The 16,032-nt window shown below is 42.6% G+C and overlaps 1 protein-coding gene across 1 annotated transcript in view; it reads left to right on the top strand.

Moving 5' to 3' along the window:
• The first annotated feature begins 5,988 nt into the window (after positions 1-5,988).
• Positions 5,989-16,032, top strand: part of LOC107194007 (genetic suppressor element 1-like) — a 36,031-nt gene continuing 25,987 nt past the window's right edge. Inside the window, exon 1 of the mRNA XM_015583562.1 lies at positions 5,989-6,234. Within this exon, the coding sequence (XP_015439048.1) occupies positions 5,989-6,234 (246 nt within the window). The remainder of the gene's footprint in view (positions 6,235-16,032) is intronic.

Below are 16,032 nucleotides of genomic sequence, written 5' to 3'. Positions count from 1 at the left end.
CAATACGGTATCAGCATTTAATGAACTAGAATACGAAGGGATTCTGTCTGATCGTTTAATCATCCGTTAGAACAACCCTCTATCCGTACAGAAATTATTCTTAAAATATTCATCGTGGTCTCCGTCTTCCGTGGTTACTCTTGTATTAACGATCCATCGACAACGATGCTTCCGGTCGGGGAGCTTATAGACAGAGGTGCGACGACATTCCGCGACAAATCAGAACGATTAATATTGAACGAAACCCCGCGTCGTATATTCGTTCTGTCACGGCATCAGGCAGCCGCACGTAGTCACGTGAGGATGGGGAGAAAAGAGGCGGGTAAAGATCGATCCTAATCGTGCAACACGGCAATCGAACGGGCCCACAGTGAACAACAGAACCGAGAAAACGGGCGTAAAAATAGAAACACGGCGGCAGGACGTGTACTTGGCCGTAGCCTATCCGGCCGCCGATGTTATCCTGCCGCGGCGGCGGCTGGTGTCCTTGTTCTTGCGGACCGCCATTGCGACGTGTCAAGGCGAAACGCATATGTACGTGTAATATTAGATCGGTACGATAGTCCTCGCGGCGGCGGCGCGGCGTAATAATTTCACTGAACACCACACCGTGTGTACCCGACCACACACACTGCTCGTGCCCCGTTCGATGCGGTTCTCGCGTGATTTGGCTCTTGGCTTCCGCAGGACACCAAATACGATCCTTCCGCTGAATGTCCCAATTTCACCGACACGCTCCCACGACTTTGGAATTTCAACGACAGCTTGGTACCCACATTAACGATGAAATTAAAAAAATATCTTCTATTAACCTCATTGATACTCGGGCGATTGACTCTTTTGGGGATCTTAGAGGCAGTTGATCTTGGGCTCTTTTGGTGATCGTAGATTACTTGAGGTTCCTCTAGATGTACCTGGAACGTAAGTAGCTCTAAACTCTCACGTTCTTAACCTGTTAACAGTACCTGCATATACTGAAAAATTTTGAAATAAATACCTTGCATGAACCTTATTAACACTCGGATAATTGACTCTATTGATGACTGTAGAAGTAGTTGGTCTTCGGCTCTTTTGATGATCGCAGGGTACTTCAGTCTCGTCTGAATGTATCTGGAATACAAGAAGTTCTAAACTCTCACGTTCATAACTTGTTATCAGTACCGGTACACGCTGCGAAATTTCGAAACAGATACCTTGCATTAACCTAATTAACACTCAGACGACTGACTCTTTGGTGATTGTAAAGGTAATTGGTCTTGAGCTCTTTTGACGATTGTAGAGGTAGTTGATCTTGGGCTCCTTTGATGATCCTAGGGTACTTGAGTTTCTTCTGAACGTGTTTGAAATGTAAGTAGTTTCAAACTGTCACTTCCATAATTTTAAGGACACTTATCGAATATGAAGTGTATACAACAGTACGGAATTGTTGAGGGTCTAAAATAACGATCGTTTAAGTAACAAAGTATAACATTTATAAGACATTCATAAATTCATACTAATATTCACGAACAGTAGTGTATTTATTCAAGCAGACCTGTATTTTTCTAAACAACTGTTATCATAGTTCAGTTATAAGGTAACGAGTACATTCTAGTACAAATGTACCAATACCTCCTACATCTTGTAAAACTTCCAGGACAATAAACGATCCCCTCTACCTGGTCGTAAATTGACAGTATCCCTGCATCATTTTAATACTTTAATCGTTCATCCGTCCAGATGACGGATTAATTGAACATTTAATACCACGTTATGTCTTTATATTGTTCCACGTTATATCTTCTGATTGTTTCCTCCTGGAACTGGGCAAAAACTCTATGAAAACGACCTTGCCCTTGCCTGGGAACGCAACGAATCCCCAAGGCGGTGTACGTTTTCACAGTGTCTACTGGGCGTTCAGCAGCCAGTCGATATATTGATTCATTTCCGATAATATATTACCTCCCAAGGTGATAACGCGTGTGCGAGAAGCGTGTGCCGCGCGTGTCTCGTTTACGCACCACGTCGAACACCCGACCACGTTTTCCCTAGCTATCGAATTTCTTCCATTCGCGAACTGCTTGCCCTCGGGAACGTTTCCAGGTTGTATTCTATCGTCGGTCCAATTAGCGCGTGTCGGATGACGTTCGATCGACGATTATCGGGGTTCAGCTCGAATCAAAGCGACACGGGACAATAACCAACGTGCCATGGCGTCGTCTTGACCGCGATATCGCGTAATTACGCGAGGAAAAGAGCGACATTTGCGTTGCAGATTCGATCCTCGACCATCCATCCGTGAACTAGCCCCGCAAACATATTGGATATTTGTTCCGTGCCGAGGAAATGATTGGCGTACGGCAATAAGTGCTCTGTTGACTCGGTTGGACCCCACAAAGGAAAACAAACTTCCCCTAGTTTTCTTCCTGACACGACGACGTGGGCTGTTCATTATTCATATTATAATCAACGTGTTCCCTATTGTGTTTGGTAGTAAATAACGTCTATCGGATGTTTCTTCTGGGAGAAAGTCTTTAGGGTGCCTCTTGAGTGATCGAATGAACGAATAGAAACTGTTCTGTTGGTGTTTGTTCGATTGGAAGCTACTAGTTACTCATAATAAAAAAGAATGCTACTGTAATGGTATGGTCTGGGTCGTGTTCGACCTAACTTATAGTTCCTCTTGTGCTATCCCCACGCCATTTTTTTATTAATCTCGTTTTCATATATTTTTTATTATTCAGAAAAAGGTTTAACACTTGTATTATTATATGTTATATAACTCAATTATTATTCCTTACTATATAAATAAACAAAAATACAAGTTTAGTCCGACCTCACTTTACCAAGGTAAGTGTGGTACGTCCATTAAACCCACCTTATCATTCGAGCATTAACTGTAAATTACTTTAAATAGAAAATAATTTTTTGTTAGTATCTAAATCTACGAATTTGAATAAACGTTCATAGTCTAGTTCAGGCGTCGGCAACCTATGACCCGCGAGTCACCAAATGACACATTTGATAATTTCAAATGACTCGCTTGAGTTCCACAAATAAAGTATAATATATAAAAATAAATTATAAAACATAACCATGAAACACAAACTTTGAGAAAATTTAATAATAGATTAACATTAACGCCTGGTCTAGTTAGAATTGAACCTGATAGTTGGCCCATAGTTCTATTGTCAAATGTGTCTGCCAGAAACTGAATTAGATAGCTGAATTAGAATACCGACTGTCCCCAGCATCGAACGTGAAAAATATGATCGGTCGAACCGGTTTGCCGTCAATCAACGACGTTACACCGTTACGAAAGTGATACCCTGTCGATCGTATCGGTCGCAGACAGTACCCAATTTGATCAACCTCCCCCTCGTCATACAGACCCGTGCAACACGGACGCAGTTGCATCTCCGTGCGAACTGCAATGAACGAAGGGTGCGCGACCCAGGCACGAGCTGGCGATATAGAGCGGGCCGCGCGTGTATTTCTAGAGCAGCCGGGTTAAGAATAGAACGGCAAATAGACGGTTGGAGCTAAATATACCCGGTGAACGACCCACAAGTAGATTACGAAATTTCATTGAAGTCACGGAAGTCCAGGACAGGCTTGGCTGTCCAACCTTTCTTGAATTAGAATTTTCTTTTGTGTGGTGATCATCTAGTGGTGCAGTTTCCTTCATTACATTAGAACCTTTTGTCTTAAGATCTCAACATCTGTGATTTAGTCTAGGTCAATTTCTGGTTATCCAGCTTTTTTTTAGTTGGAATCTTCTGAATGATTTCAGATCTAGTAGTCAAGTTTTCCCTTCCCTTTATTATAATAGAAACATTTTCTCTGTGATCTCAAAGTCTTGAGATTTATCTAACCAGCTTTGTTCATTGTATTAGAACCCGTTGTCCAGAGATACGAACATTCTGCATTTGTGAATTAGGATCTCCTTCAGACCTAGCTGTCCAGTTTCCTTCAGCATAATAAAAACCTTTTCCCTGAGATCTCAAAATTTCAAGATCTATCCGATCAGTTTTCCTCGTCATATTAGAACCCCTGTCCCACAGATCTCAACATTCACGAATCAGTCCGGATCTTCTATCTCTTGAATAAAAAGAGGACAAACTGTGCTCTCTTTCTCTCGTGTCCAATCATTTTAACGTCCGTCAGTGGCACAAAGAAATATTTGATACAGGATAAGGTCAAAAGTGAAGATTACCGATGAATAACCCGGCAACGAGCCGGTCTCAAAAGCGCCGCGCGGAAAAGAAAAAATTATTCCGCCCGAGTCGGCCTGAAAGGGAGTCCCCTTTTTCCGTTTTCGCCATTGATACACCCGGTGCTCATCAGTTAAATGCGACGTCTCCAGATACGCTTGTCAGTCGAGGGGTCGCCGAGTATGAAGGTTCGTACTCATTTCGGTCGGAAGATCTCCCCCCTCAATCCTCCCCCTCTTCCCGACATCTTTCATTTATGGGCTGTAGCTTTCGGGCGGTAGCATCTCGGGGCCGAAATAATTGGCAGGGTCACAATCTCTACAGACGATGGCGTCTCCGTGTCCCAGTCACCTGCAACCGGAAGCTATTTCGTCCTAGACGACCTGTTCCGCGCACGACGTTAACGAGGATTATAAATATCGAGGAAACCGAGCGAAATGTCCCGGCCGAAACGCTATTCCTCGAACTGCAGGACAAAAAAAAAAAAGGAACGAATGATTTGATTGAAATCCAATAGCCAATAGTCGTTCGCTCAGTTGACCTGAAAGTACCCTGGACTCTATCAGAAAACGTGGAATTCCACGCGCGAACGAGCACAAACGATTCTATTACGATTTCTGTTGTATTATACACTTATTCGTGGCCAGAAGGGTCTAGGTGAGCAGACGGCTTCTTCAGTGAGGATCGTTTGTACCACCTGAATCACAATAATCAGCTTGAACCTTGTTTTCTTTAACTCTTTGAGGCACACGATTTTGAAGAAAATAAAAACCCTGGTTGCACAGAAGTTTTATTAATATAAAAAAAATTATATAAAAATAAAATATTAAACTGTATGACTATGAGTAACTTCAACTTTTCGAGGTGGGTTAAAATATATCTCACCATGCAAAGGTGGGACAGTTTTTAACCCACCTAACCCTAAAGAGTTATCTGCTACTAGATACTTTAACCCGTCTCGTAGTTAAAAGTCCGCGACACTGATGATCGTATGCTCGAACGCCTGTTCGATCAACTAAGATTAAGGTCGAGTAATTGTTGGGAACAAATGATCCATTATGGGACCGTGGCTCTGCGTCTGACGTGACGACGACACGGCGAATGGAATCGTAACTGTGTCGCTTCGATATCCCGAATGAGGGACAATATACTGTGGAGTGTATTGTCTGAGGTGACGAGAGTCGGATATGGTGTGGTTAATTAATTAGCAGACTTTGGATCATCACGTGGTGGGACACTTCTGTAAATACTTTGTATGATTAGGAGTGAAAATAGGCTCTCCCTTCTTTGCTTGAGGATTTTGTCTGGCGGAAAATATTATTTTCAATGATAATTGGACAAATGTTCAGCTGCTTGGTTGAATTGTTCTCTCGCTTTAGTTTCGATCAAAGTTGGGCAGAATTTTATTCGAATAATAAACAGTGAAAAGCAGCAGTATCTAAGGGTGTCATTCATAAAAATTGAAATTTCCACGTTTAAACAATTAAAAATGACGAAATACATTTTTTGATCTTTTATTCGTTAATCGAAACTTTTTATCTAGATAATGAGTTTGCCCATCTCTGCTAATAGGGAGACATAAGTGTTCGGATAGTAGAACAATCATTTTTCTGATACCGAAATTCATACATTTAAATAGATGTCAAGGAAATTGATGGTTTGTTTAAATATTAGGTGTACATAATTCGGGGCTCTTATTATTAATTATTGACTCAAAACCGTAATCATTTTTAAAACAATTATCAAGCTAGATAGGGCTGAGATAATTCTAGCTTTTTGTTCCAGGTGATAAAACATGCCAGCTGTACCGGCCGTGGCCGAGGAGGTCGAGGCCGCAGCGCAACTGGAGGATCTGGACGAGCCTCCAGAGCCACGAGTCCGCGGAGCGACCGGAAGAGCCGGCCTGATGAAGCCTTTGGTAGTCCTAGCACTTCCTGGCATGTACCTCTTCTACAAGTACAGCCAGTACAGGCGGGAACAGCGCGAGCTGTCGCGGCGAAGGGTCACCGAAAGGGAGCTTCAGCATCTTCATCACAAAATCGTGAGTACCTGAATCGATCCTATATCCAATGGCCACTGAGAACCTCTATTTCCGAGTGGATACGATATTTACCCTTCTTTCCACGATAATGTTTGCGTTACTTTATATAGAATGAACTCTAATACCTGTAGCAGATACGTTTGCCCCACCTGTTGTGACCGTCCAACGAATCGAATCGGTTTAATTTACTCTAAATAGAACCGCGCATTACACTTTCATTGAACGGATAAAGAGTTACACGTAGTATCTGATTGAATTCTGCAAATCGACAATGGTTTTTCCGTTAACGACGTCTAATTTGTGTACATAGTTAACGTGAAAAATTTAGAGATCATTTCCCTCTTAATGCTCGTCGTTACTCCATCGTTAATGTTTTTCGAAGCTATTGAAATCGAATTGATTTGAAGCAACCCTTTGACTTGGTATCTGATGACCATTTCTAAGAACTTATTATTATTATATTCAAAACGGTTCTGTAGCAGGTAAACGAGAAGATATAGTCGAGATACGCGAGAACAGAGACGCTTCGAAATGTCAAGAAACTAGGATACGAAGTTTAATTGGCGGCTGTTTCCGTTGTGTCCCTTTGTGCCCGTTGTCAGATCGTCGTTCGCGAGCTTTGTAGTCGCAACGAGGGCTACGATTATGCAGGAACAGGATATACCTAGGATGAGACGTTCGGGTACGACATGCCAGGCAGACAGACGCGAAGGGATGAGGCGGAACCAGGAAGAGCCCTCGGTTTAAAGGGCGAGGGAGGAATGAAGGGTTCAATTACCCGAGGATAACGCGATCACCGCTCGCTGGGAAGACTCTGTATCGCCTTCTAAAGGCTAAAACCATTTATTACCGTGTACTTCCATCCTTATCGTGTGCCCTCCTTCGGTTGAAAGTACTAACTGTCGTCCTGGTGGATCCAGTGTCATTTTGACCCAATCAGGCGGACTAGGAGACGCGAACGACTAATTCAAAAGTTTCATGTGATGATGTAGCATCAGTATTTTGTATCTTGAAGATGATAAGGTTCGATTGTAAAAGTCAAGTAACAATTAACGTAATAAGTATTCAGAATTTCACATTCAGAACTGTGTAATTTTTGTAATTTTTGTGGTGGGTCTCAAATGACCCATACTGCCCGTTGAGGACTCAGACCCACGCGATCGATCGAATGATTATTGTTCCCAAGAGAAATGTTGAAAGTTCATCGGATTCTTTCTTCCAGTCTGTCTTATTTGAATCGGGAATAATTGTCCCTTTTCTGAACGTGGCCCAAATGTTTACGAGCAGAAACTCGGAATATCTATTGATTTCCGTGCGCCCGTCCTCGCGCACTGGTTGACTTTATCCCCGGTCCCCATTAGCGCGAACTACTCTCTCCTCCTCGAATTGTATATCGATGGGGTGGAGACTCAATATCGCCCATTTGTCGAGAGAAATAACGAACAGTCGAACAATGTACTCGTTCACGACACATACTGACCAACCATCTATCTAAAGTTTAGGTCTAGGTGCTAAATCCTTCAGAATACATGGTTCAACCGACTCAGACTTGTTACTCTGGGAGAAATGCTTCAGACCTTCGTAAATTCGTCCTTTTTGCCCGAAGTCTTGGCAACAATTATACATTTGACAGGTTCCACGCCCCCTCCCCCCAGTGGTGGGGATAATTCCTGGACAATAATCGAGAGGAGTCTGTAGTCGGATGAGTAATAGTCACATACGTAGACCAAGTCCTCTTCCATAGCATATGTATCTGACAAATTTTGAAAGTTTCTTCGTATTCTAAACAAAACACTATTTGTATAAATCTTATAGTGGACTCTCGACTTATTTTCTTTGCGTATAATCATCCCCTTCCTGGTTGCACTAATGGCAAACCATTTGGAAACTTTCCGTCCGAATGGATCACATTCGCCCAAAAGGTCACCTCCAGGGCGTACCTCCGTGATTCAGTAGGTCAACAGCAGATTTGGCTGGTGCCGCCAAAAACGAAACAGCAGAGGAAAAACTGTGTCCCTGTCAGGATCGCTGCCAAGGAGGAGTATTCACGGCCGGCGGATCGACGATCCGGATAACCGGGATACTTGGTGCGGCATCGCTAGTATGGCCAAAACATTCGTCTCCTCGCAGACTGGAATCTCTCGAATCCATTTAGCCGCTGTCGCTTCCCCTGATTTACGGTTCACCCGCGCGACGCGTCTCCTATTCCTCTGGAAACAAGGATATCATAGGAATATCCCCGCGGGTCCGTTATTCGATTACCAATCGCAGCGAATTCGATTCCGTTGGGCCGTGATTTGGATGATTTAGGGTACACAGGAACGATCCTCTTCGAGATCGATTACCCTAAGTATGCTGAGGTTTCCTGGTCGATAAATTGTACGTAGGTCTTGTCGCTCGTACATCATCCTAAAATGGGATTTTTCCTGAGATTTCCTTAACCTTCTCAATTTCTCTTGGATCTTTGAAGATAATACTCCTTGTTTCTATTGGCATTCATTTATACGGTTGGTCATAGTGGTAGACCAGCCACCACGCCCTTAATCGTGTTCCTTCCGATCACGGAACCTCGAATCGAAACGTGGACCCGCGCCTAGACTCTCTCGCGTGTCGGTAAACGACAAACTAAGCCTTGGTATTTTTCGACGTTATCGTGGCCGCCACTCGATCGCGATCTTAATAACAAAGCACCACAGAATGGTCATTAATGACTGGCTGGCGAGTCATCAGATTATCGAGCATAAATCGTTCGGGGGTCTCGACTTCCTTGTTTTTTTAAAATCCTGTAAACGGTCTTGCGTGCAGGTAAACGCTCGCGAGAAATCGGGATCCTCGGCCCTGTTTGCATGGATGTCTGAGGGTCGATCAATTTCCATTTGATTTGACCACTCTCTAGGTTGGTACGATTTCAAGACCATAATTTTGGGAAATCAAGATCGAGCTTCTTTTTGGGAAATTATTTCCCCGTGGAACCTCAACCTTGGTGGTATTACGTGTTATGGAAAAAGAGCCAAGTAGTGGCCGATTTAAAGTCCAAGTCCTTCGTGGACGAACGAGAATCAGTTCGTAATTTAACGTCAGCTAGACGTCGCGGTAGATAAGGTGCACGCCAACTACGCGTTAAGATCGCGATTGCTCGGTGTACGTGAACCTTAACGCGGTTCATCTGACTTGGCCGAATACCTTCGGTGTGTTGTAAGGGGAAAGAACGTTTCATCGACCAACGAACTGCTCATAGAATTCTTGCTGGTGGGTATTCGGAAGGAGAAGAAAAGAAAATTTTAAATTAAGAGGACAATGTAAGCTGAATATATGTTAGTCTTTGTCTCTTGTGACCCTAGTACTGGTAGCTAAAGCACTGTAAATCAGGATTCTCAGCTGCAATTATCTTCTGGTCCTAGTACAATTATTTGTAACGGTGACTTCTAGACATACAAAGTATTTTCTTTTTATGTTTGTTTCCATTCTGGACCAGTTTTGAGAATTACTGAAATATTCATTATATTTTGGGCCTGAAGTCTTCAATTGGGCCCTAAAGAGGACTACCATTTATGTGTATATCGTTGGCTCCAAATATACTTTCCACATTTTAGGGACACCAGTTTCCACGAAGTACTCCCAGGTTTCCTTTCGTTCCGACGGTCTAACACCATCCCCTAGCTCGCAAAATAATCCCCAGCAAGTTTGACTCGACTGAAAAATTATGCTTCCGTTCCCCTTGCGTTTCCGGTCACGTCACCAGCCGCCGACGTGATCTCCCTAACTATTATTCCACCCTCGAATCCTGATGCTCGAGAAGGGGGAAAGTTTTCATTCGGCTGACACTGAGTGTAGCAAGACCTCGATTGTATCAGAGACTTTAAAAGGTCAGGTTACTTTAAATATGTTTCTTTGCAGAATAAGTAATTGATCGTTTACCTAAAATATTACCAGATGTTTAAGAAATGACCTCTTCTTTTTGTCAGACTTCCATCGTGGTAATGTTCTTCCTCATTTCCTGACGAACAAATGAATTGTGTATCTATGAATATTTTTACGAACATCGATCTAATTATTATCCATCCCGTTAATTGCTCTTCAGCACGGAAGATTATAAAATTTCCCGCCTCCAGAAGAGTGATTAAATTGGTTAAAAAGTGACAAAGACTCGACCTCGCCCCTGACGGTAAATAACACGTGGACGACGAACTCCCTTTATAACAATGAACTCGACAGGTAGAGTAACCCGATATACAAGCGGGTCTCGCGCCATTTTTAGCGCGTGCTCGCTTCAATATTCCTGAATGAAAGCCTGTCTTAATTAGGAGGGACGACGTCGTCGATCGAAAAATACCCTGGCTGGACAACGACCCCAAAAGGCAGTACCCGACGAATAAGGGTTGATAATGCCATTAGGTCGACCGCGTGAACCCCTATGATGCACAGACCTTAGAAATGCGGATCGATGTAGCTTTCCTCTTCCGTACGGATTACACGAGGCTTGTCCACTTTCTGGAGACATTGGTCCCCGAGGATTATCTTGTATAATCGGCCGGTTACGGCGTGTTTTTACCCCCTGAAGACGTCCACGGCGATATCATTCCTCGAGAAACGTCTACAAACTTTATCTAGGCATTCATTCGTAAAAGGAACATTCTAAAGATTTTACGTAGTTCGATCACCAGTAGGTCACTGAAAACAAAATGGCGGACCATATACTTGTAGCAAAAAAATCTAATTAACCGAAGATTCAGATTAATGGGACAGTTGAACCCGTAGAAAATATTCTAAAGATTGAGGATAGTAGTACGATTCCCATTAGGTCAAAATGGCGGACATTTTTCTACCATAGAGTGGCAAAATCGCATAAAAAGTACCGAAGAGAAGAGTGGAAAAATTCTTGATGGTTCGATGACCATCGTTGAAAACAAAATGGCGCACTGTGACCCATCGCGAGCTATCAATAACCCGTAAAAAGCGCTCACGGAAATTGTCTCTCGGTCCCTGTCTTATTTCCCGGTGTCGCTATTATTTCGACGTGAGCACGATGATCGATTCCCTTTTCTCGCAGGCATCGACGAACAGTAATATATGTATTATATTCACGGATGTTCGTAGGCTAAAGTAAAAATTGTCACCCGAACGATCCCCTCCGTCCGGGCGAATATTGAAATTTATGCTGGGCGGGTGGATCTGTAATTCAAAAGGGGATTCGAGCGGATAAATTCCTCTTTTTTTTTTTCCCTCTCTTTCGTTCGTCGCGACGCCTCGTTCGACGATTTTTCATATCTTTTTTTTTTAACCGTCGAATCGATATCCCTCGCGTCACCTGGTGTACGTGACGTCCAGGTGAAATTCGACGGTCTGAGGATCTCGAGGACCTAATTACCGACAGGGCCCACCTCTTAACCCTTCAATTTTTTTTTTCTCTCAGATAGTGACGAGGTAGAGTACACTTTCGGGGCCGTTGAAGTAACCTTAGAAGTTAACGACGTTGTTGTAACAGATATTTCGTTTATCTCGGGTGCTCCTGGGTCGACGGTGCGGAAACGATAAGGGGATGATTCAGTCGACCAGTGTGCGGCTCATAACGCTCGTCGAAATGCCATTATTCCTTGGCCCCGTGTAGGTGCCAGTGGGTTGCAAGCTTTCCTTCACCTACAAAGACATTCTTGGGTAACCTTTTAAACACTCAACTGGAGGTTTTTTATTAATGGAACGGACCTACAACTACGCAGAATCTTTGCAATGTTTGCTATGGATATAAATGTCCTGCTATTTTGAATCATCACGGTTCAATTAGAATTTCTTTTGATGCTATTTATGTGATATTCATATATGAGAAAAGATCCGCCATTTTGTTGTCTGCGACCTGATGGATACTGAACTATGCAGAATCTTCAGAAGGTTCTCTCTATGACTATGGGTTCTATTAATCTGAATTTTCATGAATTATTTAGAATAATAATTTATATTTATAAAATGGGAAGGAAACGTTCAATCTTAGAAAAAATTCCCTCGTAAGTGAAATTGTTTCGAGATGAAAATTGTGATTTTATTAACAGTTCTGAGAGAATGCAGAATTAATCTTCGGGTATGAAGTCCGAATAATCTGATCAAATCGTCGCGCGTTAATTAGAGACTCTTGCTTCTTAGGATAATCCTGTACGTTAAAAGGGGAAGAGCAATGTTCGTTAGCCTCCACGTGCATGGAAAACAATCGTGAACCGCTTACGCTGCCCACGAAATCGGATTATTAGGCTGAAAGCCTCGCTTATTTCGAACGTTGCAACAAATACTCCCACGCTTCTTGCGTAATCGAACGTTCTCTTTAATAGTTTCTGTTACCCAAGTCTTCTGGGAACCCCTATGTCATCGCTTAGTAATTTTGTTCCAATCCCGAAAAACAATTTCGAACATTTAACAGACTAACAATTATACAGATTCATTCCTTATTGGTAATAACCATTCCTAACTGGTATACAACAACGAAAGGTTATTTTTCACAAAAAGTATGATACACAACAAAAATCAATGAACTTTTTACTCTGCTTAGAACCTCATAATGAGATCAAATTCTTCTTTGATTCAAATTTCCGTAAATTAGTCCAAAATAATCTACGGATAAACATCTGCAGTCAGCTAACAATATAGAAAATCCAGTATTTTTTACTTCTTCACTGTCATAAAATCTTGTTCTCATTTCAACTACATTCAAACCTCAATCTCCCACAAAGATCTCCATTCCTCCATCTTCGCGAACAACTTAAAAAATGTTCTCGCGACAACGTGAGTAGTTCACAGTAAAAAATCTCCAACAGAAACCGTGGAGAATCGTTCCGATAAAAGAGGAACGCGCGTCGCACAATGGATGCTCGTTTCGGCTGGAGGGCATAATTCGGTGTTTCCGCGACGATGCGCCCCTCTCAGCCGCCATTAATGGCCGTCGTGGATCTTCCAGCCGCGAATGGATCCGACGCTATTGTCTAGCCATAGTCACAGGGGAGGGATGGATGACACTGTATCGGGTATAATTTCCTGTAATGGAACGAAACTCGATGGAACCAGGCACGCTAGAGTCGTCTGAACGACGAATTCCTCTCTGGATTACTCTGTTTGAAAATCCTTTTAATGCCCAGTGTGACGTGTACAGTAAATCCTCGATGTGTGTTCCAAGGCTCGTCGGCAGTGTCACGGAGAGGTCCCCAGGTGTAACGTTGACTTTTTAATGAGGTTTGCAGAGTGATAGAGCTGGGAATTGTAAAGCCTATGATATCTGTTTCATTAGTTTATAAAATGTTTAATGTTCAGTGCAGCCTTCAAACACTCATCGAGGATTTACTGTACGTCACATCTAGAAAATCATATTTTCAGGGATTTTGCCATGAAAATACAGATGAGATATTGGGACCATCCTGAGAAATAATTTTTTTTCCCCGGAAGAGGTATTTCAGTGTTTAAGGGTTAAAAATAAATTTTAAAAACATAGAAAGAAACAGGTTGATGTTATATCGATATTACGTACTTCAAAATAACAAGATACAACAGATATATCAGTTTCAGAATTTTGAAATGACGATTTAAGGGTTTCGGTGTTGAAGGGTTAAATGTGGAGTCGCGAGGCTCGTTCGCGACCGAAATCCGAGGCTCCCATGGATCGCGACGGGGCAATGAATAGCCCGTTTTAAAATTGAAATTGAACCCGTAGCAGGACGAAATTTAATTCCTCTGTTTGATGGTCCGTGAGTCGGGGCCAGTACGCCGCGGAATGGAAAGAGATCGCGAGAGCGGGAAAACCCGGAACGGTCCGAAACAAAAGGGCTTAATTACCTGGGGGTTAGAGGGGGAGGGGGGCGAGATTCTGGACAAACTGCAGAATGCTGCAAAAATAGAATGGCCGTGATACTTCGGGGGTGGCTTCTCGCTTAATGAAGTTCTGAGCGGAGTGAACCCGTTGAAAACGTGGCTTTTGCGTATCGTCAGTCATGCCTTCTCCCTTAATGGCTGGCATTTGACGAAATTGCGACGGTATTCGATATTTTATATTCAGTTACTGATAATTTTAATTTAGAATCAAATCGTATTATAACTGGGCCAAGTTATGCAGAACGTTACCAGCCCTCAATGATTTAAAATGAAGTAAAATTACAAAAAAAAAATGATTTTATTTCTATCGAGTGTATTCTATTACTTTTTGTTATTTTACCATGTTTTTTATGGCTGGTTTGACAGTGAGGAGTATAATTACAAGGTGATTTTTTGCGAAATACAAATCCCAAGATTATGGGAATCGTACTGGGTTTAACTAATTTTTTGTCATTTTGACGGTAGGTAGATTTTTGTATAACTTGGTCCAATTGGAAGAAAATAATAGATCTGGTAAACACTTTAGTCTAGGGTCCAGGTAATTTACCACTGGGCCACTCGTAACGTCAATCGTCTACAGACGCTTGCCTTGTTTTAAATATAATATTTACGGTTAGTTTCAAGGGTACAGTAGGGAAAACATGGCCTCGAAGGGACAAAGTAGGGAGTTGTGGAGGGGGTGTATTTCTGCTGGGGACGCAGCGTCACGTTTCCATTCGTAGTAATATTAACGTGGTGTGCACAAGTCGTGTTAGTGTCTATACCTCCGTGTGAAGTCACTTCGTCCCTACGGTAGGGAATTCTCCTGGCAACTGTGTGAGTGGCTGACAAATAAAAGGAAAGCAGTTTGGATTCGAGTGACAGCAAAATAAGAGGGTGGATTGAAAGGTCAGTGAAACGAGTGAATTTGAGTATCAGTGAATCAGTAGCGCAGTAGTATCGACAGCCGTAGTAATCTTGAATATAATATACCATTCTAGTTAGGTAAACAATAGTTCTATTTTATATTGAAAAATCTTGGAATTCAGTAGTGTACGTATACTAGAACGAGCAGATAAAATATACATTTTGTATCTTCCTAAATAGTTTTACATCCTATGAAGAAAAAAATGTCACATCTAATTTTTCATTATTCAAACATTACTAATTTGAAGAGTACAAAAAGTATTTCAGACGTTTAGTAAAAGAAAGTAAACCAGAGCGAATAAATACAGTCCTGAAGTATCAAAGGACACATTTAATAGCTTATTCCCTTAAGGGAATTACACAGCACATCGACTGAGAAGGTCACACCTAAAGTCCACTATAACTTACCCACTATACCAACCAGTCATTTGAACTGGTTTGGTAGTTCTAGTATTAATTACAAATCCACGAGGGACCCACCAACAGTCCCAATGATCCATCCAATATCCGACAAATTTCCTCTTGATCTTCTCACCATATCCTGCAAAAGGAAGCAAGCAGCAATCTGGATAATCCTAGGGAATTCTAAACCAGTCCCCAGCCACCAGAGCGTGTTCTTCACCTGTAAATGTTTAGCGTTGAGTGGAAGGCCTACGATTTATCTAGATGAAACTAACCCGTGGATTTTCCACTGAATTCCAAGATTCGTTCACCCACTAGGGATGTAATGTTCCGAGGACACGGGTGGGTAACGACTGCGGGGGTGGGAAACTGGAGAACGCGCGCAGGCAGCGGGGAAGGGGAAGGTGGAGAACGAGTGGAGGCGCGTGATGAAGGATCGCGTCATTCGTGGAGGGCGTTAATGAGGCGTTAATGCCTCGAGCGTCACTCTCGGCCGCGTGGTGGAGGCTTTCTACTTCGTGGAAATAATCACGCGACGTCACGGAAACCCGGTATCCGAGCCGACGTCCACGCACACTTCATCCTAGCCCGAAGAAAGAGATCATGGTCTGATGTTTGTATCCTCGGATTATCCACGCTCGCAGA

Source organism: Dufourea novaeangliae, unplaced genomic scaffold (genome assembly GCF_001272555.1).
Source record: "Dufourea novaeangliae isolate 0120121106 unplaced genomic scaffold, ASM127255v1 scaffold21, whole genome shotgun sequence".
In the NCBI taxonomy this organism is placed as follows: domain Eukaryota; kingdom Metazoa; phylum Arthropoda; class Insecta; order Hymenoptera; family Halictidae; genus Dufourea; species Dufourea novaeangliae.
Note: the sequence above shows the minus strand (reverse complement) of the source record. Positions and strands in the feature narration are given on the sequence as shown.